Below are 11437 nucleotides of genomic sequence, written 5' to 3'. Positions count from 1 at the left end.
TAAAAAAATATAAAATTTCCTTTTATTTTATTTTTAATAATTTTAAATTATTACAATATATTATATATTATGTAACTGTATATATATGAAATGGGGAGTGCAGTAGCCATGGGGTAAAGCGCATGGCTGCTAACTCCAAGGACCCGAGTTCGAATCCAGCTGGGCAGAAAATTGTTTTCTGTTAAACTGTAGCTGTGAGTCAACTCCTGTAGGTTCTGGAGCCCTCCTGGGGTCCACCCAGCCTCTTAAATTGGGTACCCTTAATTGGATAAAAATTGCCAGGTCGAGCGTGATTCTGACCAAATCATCTCTTTGCACAACCGTTGGTCTAGTATCGGTACTTCTTTACAAAGTACTGAACCCCTGACCCTTCATGGGTTGTAGCGGTACAGATTTTAATTTTTAATTTAATATATATAAAACAAAGATTGAGGTTAGAAAATACAAAATAGCTCTCTCTTTGTTGCGATCGCCAATGGAGTGGACATCTCTTGAGTCTTGAGAGCCTTATTATGCTTTGTCTACTGTCAGTGGTAGCATTTTTATTAGAAGACAGGAAGAATCAACAGTCACCAAAGATCATATAATTGATTAGTTCGCTCAACCTAGTATTAAACAGATTTGTAAAAGTAGCGAGTAATTTATTTAAATGTAATTGTGTTCTGATTGTCCAGAGAACCTGCCCTGAAATAGAATCTCAGTACTTGGTGCTCGTTCTGTTCAGGAGACACCTCAGTATCCCTCAGGGTTGCCAACTTTTGAGGAAAAAAAATTCAAACAGCACAGTACTTTTACTTTCTGGACATGCCTCGTAGTTTACAAAACACAATTTTACAAATTTTTGCATTGCCCCATTCTTGGATATGTGTGTTTGATTAATTGTTAATATTATGGTATTCAATATGTGTAATGTATTACATAGATATTGTATTCTGATAACAATGGGAAAGACTTATGAAAGGATATCATTATTAAGTTAAATTAAGAATTTTACCAATAAATCATTTTAGAAAGAGATTTTTCACAAAAATTTTAAAAATAACCTATAACCTGAATACTTTCTTTAGTTTATATCAATAACATATACCTTAAAACAAGAGATCGTCTATACAAAACCATCCCTCCAGGAGCTGATGGAGCTAATGTAAGTTCATCCATCAAACTCATTAATGCTTCTTCCAACATAGCTTCATCCCAGCTCCTTAAATAATAATTAAAAATCAATATAACACAGATACATTATTTAAAAACTAAATTCTTGTTCATAAATTCTACATACATTCAGTTATCATGTTCTCACTATAATATAATAATACATAGTGTAATCTGTATAAATGGGATTTCAAGGGACATAGGATTTTTAATCACTTAAAGAGGCTTTTCTAGAGAGTCCCTCTAAGAGATGTTTAAATGTACCTTCTTCGTTTATAAAGGTGAAAATGTTAATAAAAATGCATATTATGTTTTTATATGTATATATTTATATTTTTGAAAACAATACACAACTTACAGCTATAAAAAATCAGTTATTTTGGTTTATATTTGAGAACTAATAGCTTTAAGGTGTTTCTCTATAGTACAACTTTGATCAAATGCGCCAGAATTATCAGATATATTTTGTAGTTTTCCTTTTCTGTCAAAACACTTAAAACAAATTTTCTCCTTGTTTTGAATAATTCTAGAAAGGGTAGACTTTGGTACATCTTCACACTTCATATGAAGTTTATCACACAACTTTTCGCTATCATAATCCAAAAATAGCTTTAATTTGTTGGCTGTACTAAAAAACAAAGTATGTGTGGTAGAAATTCAAATGTTTGCGAACAAACGTGTCACGACCTGTCCAAACTTATGCTAAATTGTCTTATGTAGGTCTGGTGAATAGGGTGGGTGGGGGATCACATCCCAGTCAAACTCCAATAATTTCTGTCAGGTCTGAAAGACATGTGAGGACAGGCATTATCGTGATGGAAAACAATACCTTTGTGGTTTGTTTGTTTGTTTGTTAGTTTTGAAAGGGCGTTTAACAGCCTGGTCATCAACGCCCGTTGGTTGTTGGCTTTGGTAAGGCCAAGTTGTTTTAGTCATAGCTTTGGTATGGTGTACTGATCCGCACCAATTATAATTAAATTTGTGGCAATTATAATTTGTTTAATAATCGTAACGATATTGGAAAGGATGGTAAAAACCAAATAACTGACTGTTCTAATTTTAAAAATAAGGCAGGTTAAATAGATAATTATAATAATTAAAGGCTGGTTATTAAGTTAGTCTGATGGATGAATTTAATGACTTTTACAATTACAGATTCGTCGTTTCTCAACGCCATTGGGACATTTGTTGGTAACCCTAACTGGTTCAGAGTTGATGTGTAGTGACGACATTCTTCAAAAATGTGTTTGACGGTCAGATTGCTATTACATTTTGAACATTTTGGAGGTGCCTCTCCTGTTATGAGATGGATGTGTGTCAGTCGGGTATGTCCTATTCTGAGTCGGGTGATCACTACTTCTTCACGGCGTCTACTTTGGGTTGATGTAATCCAGGGCTTCACATCTTTCTTGATAGGTTTCAACTTACTGGGTGGACTTTCATCCCACATTGCCTGCCATCTTTTATTAATAGATTCCTTTAAAGGGTGAGCAAGTTCCTTTGCAGTTAAGATTGCTGCGGGTCTACCTGGGAGGACTAGCGCTTCTCTAGCAGCTTTGTCGGCCATCTCATTTCCCGTAATACCAACATGCCCGGGAGCCCAGATGAAGTAGACTGATTTATCTATTTGGTTTAGCATTATTAAGTATTCATGAATTCGTTGAACAAGTGGGTGAACTGAATACATTATATCTAGTCCTTGAAGAGCGCTAATGGAGTCCGATATTATTACTATATTGCCATTTGGTATATTTGTCATACCTTTGTGGTTATGAGACACAAATGATTTAAGAAACGTGCATTAGATATGTTAAGTGTTTCCGCAATATCCCGTGTCGTGGAGTGAGGGTTGTTTGTGACCGATGCTAGAATTTGTTCATCAACAGTTGAAGGACGACCTGAGCGCTTTGCATCTTCCTAGTCAAAATTTCCGGTTCTGAACCGAGCAAACCACTAATAGACGGTGCTTTTTCCTAAGGCATCATCGCCATACACACTAAAAATTTTATTAACCGCCTGTACTGCAGATTTTCCTTTTCAGAAATAAAAAATCATTAAATGATGCAAAAGATTTTTTTTCTCTTTCATTTTGAGCAAGTAATACCAAAAAAATACCACCAAGTAAACATGATTTTATAAACACAGAGAGAATTAAATTGAAATATTGAAAAACGCTATGAACTTATTTTACAACCCAATAATAAGCTTTAGGTACAGCAATATTAAAATAATATTTAATTCAATTAACACTTTAAAAATTATCACTCACTTTCCAATTAATTTGGATGCTGTTATATTCGCTAATACGGTAGTAGGGGCCATTCCTCCAAATGCCATGTTAATTTTTTTTATCTTAGTACATTCAAGATCCAACAAGAATGCAGCATTAACAATAGCAATATCATCTTCTCTTCTTCTAGCCTGTTTATAAGACTTGAAGTACTGATTCTAAAAATACCAATGTTTGATTAGGAAAGAAATAAGACAAATAATTTTAAAATTTAAGCAAGAATTGTTTTAAGACATGCAGTATAACTTCTTTGTTTACTATTTATAATGATGGAAGGGAGGTAAACCCAATAACAGTACATAATGTTTATTTCATCAATATTATAGAAATAAAAAATTATCAATATAATAGTATAAGAGGAAATGTGGTCCGGGTGCAGTAAAAAAAACTCATAGTAATAAACTATTTAACTATTTAATGTGAGCCAATGTTTCACGTTGCAGGGCTAAAAAAGATACAAATAACTAAAACTAAGATTGACAGTGAAAAGTATAAATAAACAAGAATTAGAAAAAGATGTTAGACAATTAATGAAAACGGAAATAATAACAAATAAAAATTACATAAAAAAGAAATATATAAATACAATAAACACTAAAAGGCGGAAATATAAGGGAAATGAGTTAAATGCCAAGAGAAAAAAAAAAAAGAATGAATATAATAGGGAACCCATCTTACTGAATGGAAGTAACACAAAAGGTGAGAAGACTAACGTAGAACCAGCCTATTCTGAATTTGTAAAATATAGAATGGTGTATTATTAACCAGTAGTTCAGAGACAATGCTTTTTCATTGGAATCTTCCAAATGTATTTTAACAATGAAAGTTTATTTATTTATGACAAATGTCTCATTGAAACATAATAGAATAAAAAATATTGTGCAAAAGAATGAATTCAGCATGAGGATTGAACCGTTGGGAATCTTTTTAGTTAAAAGAATCGAACTTCCCATCAATATTATTCAGTATATAAAAGATAACTGGAAGGAGAATCTAATTCTAATTAGCTGAATCATCTATTACAGGTTTTGTGGAAATTGGTATTATATTGAATAAATTTAAAAATTTATAAATCTATATCACCTTCTGAGAGAATGGTATTGTAATAGAGCATAGAACTTCATTTTCCTTCACAATGTTTTTCCTATACCCAGTCCAAAAACCATCGTCCATAACAACTTCTCGAGAGCCATCTATAAATTAATTTTTTATAATATTAGTTTAAGAAAAATATATATAAAAATATATCTTTAGTTACAAAACCAAAAAAATAGAAATCAAGATCTTACCTAAATTTTTTAATTCTAGTTTTGCTTCACATGTCATCAAAATCTGATTTAAATCGGATATAGGGCTTCCAGTCATAATATTTCCTCCAATGGCCTTTAAAAAAAACAATAACATTGAAACATTATTGAAAATCAAAATCAAAATCTGTACAGCCCATAGAAGGTCAGGGGTTCAGTACTACGTAAAAAAGTACTGTTTCTTGAACAATGGTTGTTCATGATCATGTTCAACTGCCAATTTGTTCCCCCAAGTAAGGGTAATTACTTTATAGAAGTTAGGTGAACCCCGGAGGGCTCTTGAACTCATAGGGTTGACTCACAGCCACTCTAACAGAATAAATAATTATCTGCCACAGCCAGATTTGAACCCGAGTCCTTGGAGTTTGGCACAGCGCCTTACTCAGTTACCCACTCCCCTAAAACATTATTGATCACTATAATTGAGCTATTTGATGTTAGAAATCCTATCATTGAAAAAAAAAAAATTTTAGTGGTTGTAAAACATCTCTTCGATATTCTAAATAATTAATTTATAATGCCGTTTTACAATTGCAGGCGCTTTTTAAATTTTACTATATTAAAGTCTCCTCTTCCCGTTTTAAGCTAATATTTCAAAAGTGATATAGGACCGTCGCTCTCCGGGGGTCTTAGAGGGGCGGATCCGGCGGGGAAAGAAGAATTGCCTTCTTTTTTTTGTGTTATGATCTCCTCTTGTGAGATTGTGACATGTCTTACATCGACCAACCTACTAGCTATAATTTTACCATGGAGGGCGGGAGGGTTTCATGCCGTTTTTTTAATTTTAATATATTAAAGTCTCCTCTTCCCGTTTTAAGCTAATATTTCAAAAGTGATATAGGACCGTCCCTCTCCAGGGGTCTTAGCGGGGCGGGTCCGGCAGGGAAAGTTATTTTTTCAGTTCTTCTTTTGAGAGGTAGCCTCCGCTAAATGATTCTCAAAATGATTAGTGAAATAATGGCAGGAAAAAAAGTAAATTTTTATTTTATTTAAATCATGAATTCTCTGAAGAGTGTTTATTACTTACAATAAATTACCATGAAACTACATGAAACCAATATTAGGAGATGCAAATGCAAAGATTGGGAAAGAAGAATTATATTATCCACCGATCAGTAGAAAAAGTTTGCATAAATATAATAGTAATAGGATAGTGTCAAGATTGATGTAGATTTGAGTTTGGACGGACGTATATAAACAGCGATTGGTGGTATCAGCATCGAACCTTCGGGTTTGCTAAGCCTTAATTAATATTATTATAATATTATCATATAATTTAAAATCAAATGAATAAGCCTTACCGCAACATTTCGTATTTGTTTACCAGCGAACCATTGCAAAATTTCAACAATAGATTCATATATTTTACAAACTGAACCTGAAATCAAATTAATAATAATACATTAAAAAAAATAAATAGATAAATAAAAATAAAGCATAATACTATGAAATCATACTTTCTCTTAATTTAATTTGTTCTTTGAGAAACTTCTCGACATCAGTCAATGTAGCAGCAGCTCCAATTCTTACGCCATTTTCTTCAACACTCATTAAAGATAATTCAGGAACCATATTAGCAATAATAAGAAATGGATAGACACAGTTTTTAAATTTCATTTCAATGCCTTTCAAAATATATAGAAGTAAATTATAAATGGATTAATTGAGGGAGTAAGTACATTTCAAATAAAACTATTAGAATAATAATTCATACCTACTTCTGTATTTCCATTGATTATTTTTGCATTCGGAAACTTATGCTTTAACGTAATTATCTCACCAAAATTTACTGGCCTGAAACAAGTTACTCTAGGTCCCTTGATAACTAGTGACTCATTATCCAACTTATCTGAAATCTTTTAATCAAACATCTTATCTGTACAGAATGTAAATCAGTCCATGGTTTGAATTCATCTACACAAAATAAACAAAACCTATTTAATAGGTATAACAGTGCTATGTTTCGAATATTTTGGATTTTCTTTAAATTAGATATGTTCCTAGCTTAAGGTGGTCTGGAATTCTGGGTATTGTGGCTTTTCATAAAAAATACTGACACCAAAGGGTCTATTTGGAACAAGTAAATAGGAAGCTTTTAGCAAGAAGATGGGAGAGGATAGTGCATTATTCCAGAAGGCTTAATTGAATCAACCAGGTATGAGGTACCAGGTTGGAGTGGAATGAGTGGTGGACAGCGAGCCAGAAGGGAGCTATACTTAAGAAATTTTTCCCCACAGTCCAACAAAGAATGAAAGCTATATGGGTCCTCCCTGGGTCTCACAGATCCTAACAGGATATGGGTTCCGAGGAAAGCTGCAGAGCTTTGGAAAGAATATTGATCCCTGGTGACCCACCTGTGAAGTCCCTGAAACAGTACAACACATGGTGATGGATTATACCACCATGGAAGGACATCAAGCCAGGTTGTTGAGGAAGACTGGGATTTTTGCTCTTTCCAAGCCAGAATTCCCCCATCTGGTGGAAAAAGAGGATTATCCTTTTTTCAGGGAGTTTATCTATCTATGGGTGGAAGGAGGTGGTTGGTCCGATGCACTTTCTGTTGAGAAATGCGCGCTCACCCAGCATCGGCAAGCACCTGGGAGTAAATGCTAAAGCTGACTGTTTTTGAATAAATTAAAGAGAAGAAGGAAACATCTAATGCGAGAGTTCTCGCAGGGGTAAACTAGTTTTATTTATTGTTTATTACTTCATTACTGCATCAATTATTAATACTACTTTATTTATTTGATCTAAACTTACACATTGTCTTTTATAATTTACTCTGTTAATATTTATATCACATTCATACAAAATGAAACATCATTATGTTCAAATAAAATATGATTATGTTCATATTTATATCTTGTATTAAAAATAAATAATTTTTAAACCTTTTTTGAGATCCTTTCTAGCCTCCACTCATACCATCATATCCATCATCATCAATATTAAAGTTAATTTAAATTTCAAAGTATAAAGCTATTAAAGATTAAAAACTGGATTGCGAAAAATAAAACAGTTACTAAAATAAATGAAGCATAGAAGTTAATTACCAATAAGTAATGACATTTTCTATGACTAAAAATGTATACTTACAGCGAGCTCTGGAGGAAATATCAATTCTTGAGATCTATCATATGGTTTGAAGTCCTGAGAATTGAATAGAAAATTTGATTTTTCACCATTTTTTTCAATTCCATTGCTATCAAGACCATTTTTAATTGGAGTAGAGCAAAGATTGTTAACTGTCGATATTTTATTTTGGTTTTGGCAACAATCATTTCCCAATGGGCAAGGATTTGATTTAACATTATCATTCACAAAAGTTTTATAACCATCAAGTATAGGCCTATAACCAGTACATCTGCAAAGATTACCTAAAATATTACTTAAATTAAGTTCTGGCAAAATATAATTCGAAAACAAATAAATGAAATTGAAAACAAGAAGGAGATCGCCTAAGTAGAGGTTGAACAACGATTAAGAAGTAGTTCCAAATATTTACAAAAAACAACATTTCAGATAACAACAGGTCCATTTTAAGCCAAAAAGAAATACAGTAGAGTGTCGATTATACGAAGTGATGTCAAATCAAAAAATAAAAAAATCATCAGCACTTAGGGCATACCTAGCCTCAAAACTGGGGAGGAGAGGCAAGCCATGGTTGTTGGTGAATGAAAATAAACTTTTAAGAAAATTATATATAATTAAAGCAGTGCTTATAACTAATTACTTGAAAAAAAATTAATTTTTATTAAATAAATAAATTTTTTTCCACTTCTATAGGGGGTAGCTGCCTTCTCTCTGCTTCTCACTGGGTACCCCTTCATAACTACAGCAAGTTCCCAGAAGACTCGTCCTATCCATTCATCTCGTAACCAGCTACCTGTACCTTTATGAACACGCATTGACAAGGCCTTAAGTATAGAGTACCTCACATCTCAACCACCTCAACACATGTTCCTGATTGTAATCTTTAATTTTCTTATCATTTCTGATTTATTTTAATGCTAACCCCAACATTTATGTCAGTTTTATTCTCTTACATTAACCTCACCTACACTATACCTTTTTCTTTTACCAGTGATAAAGACCTGCAATGTTAGTTAAAATATTAGATCTTTTTTTTTTTTTTTTTTTTTTTTTCGGCCAAGACTCCCATTGGAGTCCTATACTGCCTAACCATGGTTGGGGGTCAAAGTTCTTCATTTTGTGGGACCGCCACGCAATGCAAAAAGTCGACGTCCCAGGCCGGATTCGAACCGGCACCGCCAATAAACATCAAATTGGTAAGACTGTGTCTTAACCACTGAGCTATGGGCGGCCCATATTAGATCTTAATGAATATTTGAATCTATTTATTAATTGTTATTTTTCTTTACTGCAACTCGAGTCATCTCCTTCCTAATTCACATACATTTATATATAATAATTGAAAATATTAATTACCTTGAAATGCGATTTCAATATCTTTCAATGATGGACTCCCAGAGGAAGACCTAAGAAGGGTGTACATAGACATAACAAAACCAGGGGTACAAAATCCACACTGAGAGCCATGAGACTTGGCTATTCTCTCCTGAACAGGATGTAACTTAGTCTCGACGCTTCCAATTCCTTCAACTGTAGTAACAGCGGTTCCATGAAGTGCGCAAACAGGCATCAGGCAAGCATTAACAGCATAGTGACTTAAATGATAAGGAACTGAACCAAATTTAATTTAAGTATTAAAGTAAATCTGCCATTTAAAAAAAAAAATAGGCAATAATGAATTTCAAAATTTAATTTTTGATAAAATGGATTGAAAAAATTCTATTTTATATTAAAATTAACTTTGGCTCAAAAACATAAATGAAGAACACGTGATTATGAACAGTTTAATAAGATAGTAAGCACAAATTAGTTTTAATATAAAATAAAAATATTTTAAAAACATAACCTTTAAGTTAGATTTTTGAGTTACGTTAGCGAAATGAAAGTAAATTATCAAAAATATTAAATAGATAAAATTGAAACTTGCAATAAAAAAAAAAAGGATACATAAGTTTTTTGTTCTTATATCTTGAAACCATAACGGTACAAGCACCACAACCACCTTCAGCACAACCTAATTTTGTGCCAATTAAATGCACTAATCCATAGCTAAGGAAATGACTGATAGTTATTTATTAGATATTAAAACTTAATAGTAATATATCATGTGTATAATTGAAGACATGATTGGAATGAAGGTGTAAAATAACTTTTTAAGAAAAAAATTAAGATTTTTACTTTGGAGAAAATATAGCTGCTTTGGTTGAATAGTGGTACAACTAACTAAAGAAAAAATATTTTGTTTTGTATTTCATAGATTGTACTAATAAAACTCAAAGGAAGATATTCCGGGTGGGGTAAAATAAAACTTAAATAGTAATTAAACTATTTAATGTGAGCCAACATTATTAAACTAGCTAAAAATTTTATTCTTCTTCTTGACAAGTATTGTTTAGTGGTTCACAGAGTGTTCTTCTATCTATCTACGTTTTACCTTTTTTTAATTACGTCTTCTCACTGTCACTTAATTTTAAACTATTTAATTTACCAATAAAAGGTAGGCTATTCTGCCAATGTCTAATATAATATAGTCAATTAATCTATATTTAGGAGTTTTTTCATTGACATTAATTTTTTATTTGTAAATATTTTTTTCTATCATCTAATTTAACAACATCCTGTTATGTAATCTACCTCCGTGTATTTTAGTCTAAATAATACTATTAGGAATTAATATTTTAAAGAGTTGAACATGAATCGTAACTTTACTGAACTGCAATCACATTTACTTATATTTAACTATTGTCAGTGATATTTATATTTTACATCTTGTTAAAAACAATAAATTATTTAATTTTTATTCCTGATTTTTTTTCCATTGAGCAAACATATTTTTTCTTGATCATTCACAAAAGTCAACGATAAAAATTACAACTGCTAAAGAAACTCCCCTACAGAAATTAGTCGAGATAAATAACTAATTCAAAAGAAGACATACATCTTGAAGTGGCCTTAATCATTTTATGATTCTAAATTTCTCAGAGGGTTCGTTAAAAATTAACAGCCCCCTGTCACAACTGACTGGTTCAATGGAACAACTCGACTAATGAAATATGGATGCACTATAATTAGTTCATAAAATTCTAATAAATAAAAATAAATATATGTTTTATGGTAGATGTCCCTGAGGATGGCCGAATTGGCCGAAACGTCAGACTTATAAGAAGAATAAAATGTTTTGAGACAAAAATGGATAAAAATTGAATTATTTATTTAAACAAAATTAACTAGTCTCAAGAAAGTTAAAGATTATAAATAGCTAAAAATGTTTCTCTAATTTTACTCTATATTCTGCATTTCAGAAGTCAACTTACCTATTATCCTCCCATATATGTTTTCTCTTTTTTATATTTATCTCATATTTCCCTTAATACTTTAATTTATAACTTCATACTTAGTATTTGGTATCCATGTTTTATCTTATATATTTTTATCTGTATTTTATATTTATCTGGTACCTCCACCTTATCTTACATTTATTACTTAAAATTTATCTTTTTATTATATAAATTTACAGACGTTTGTACCTCTATGCAATATTGTATATAATTTTTTTTCATTATATTATATTTATTGTATCCATTCTTTTTATTTT

General features: G+C 31.6%; 1 protein-coding gene across 1 annotated transcript in view; it reads right to left on the bottom strand.

Annotated features, from left to right (window-relative positions):
- Nucleotides 1-11437, bottom strand: part of LOC106684762 (xanthine dehydrogenase) — a 33846-nt gene that overhangs the window by 18135 nt on the left and 4274 nt on the right. Inside the window, exons 3-12 of the mRNA XM_014427022.2 lie at nt 9790-9880; nt 9199-9437; nt 7846-8126; nt 6464-6605; nt 6207-6374; nt 6051-6127; nt 4732-4825; nt 4526-4635; nt 3422-3600; nt 1088-1201 (exon numbers count right to left, since the gene is read on the bottom strand). Coding sequence (XP_014282508.1) covers nt 1088-1201; nt 3422-3600; nt 4526-4635; nt 4732-4825; nt 6051-6127; nt 6207-6374; nt 6464-6605; nt 7846-8126; nt 9199-9437; nt 9790-9880 — 1495 coding nt within the window. The remainder of the gene's footprint in view (nt 1-1087; nt 1202-3421; nt 3601-4525; nt 4636-4731; nt 4826-6050; nt 6128-6206; nt 6375-6463; nt 6606-7845; nt 8127-9198; nt 9438-9789; nt 9881-11437) is intronic.

This window comes from Halyomorpha halys, unplaced genomic scaffold, assembly GCF_000696795.3.
Source record: "Halyomorpha halys isolate HHAL.00 unplaced genomic scaffold, Hhal_1.1 Scaffold613.1, whole genome shotgun sequence".
Lineage (NCBI taxonomy): Eukaryota > Metazoa > Arthropoda > Insecta > Hemiptera > Pentatomidae > Halyomorpha > Halyomorpha halys.
The sequence above is the reverse complement of the archived record's forward strand: the minus strand, read 5'-3'. Positions and strand labels throughout refer to the sequence as shown.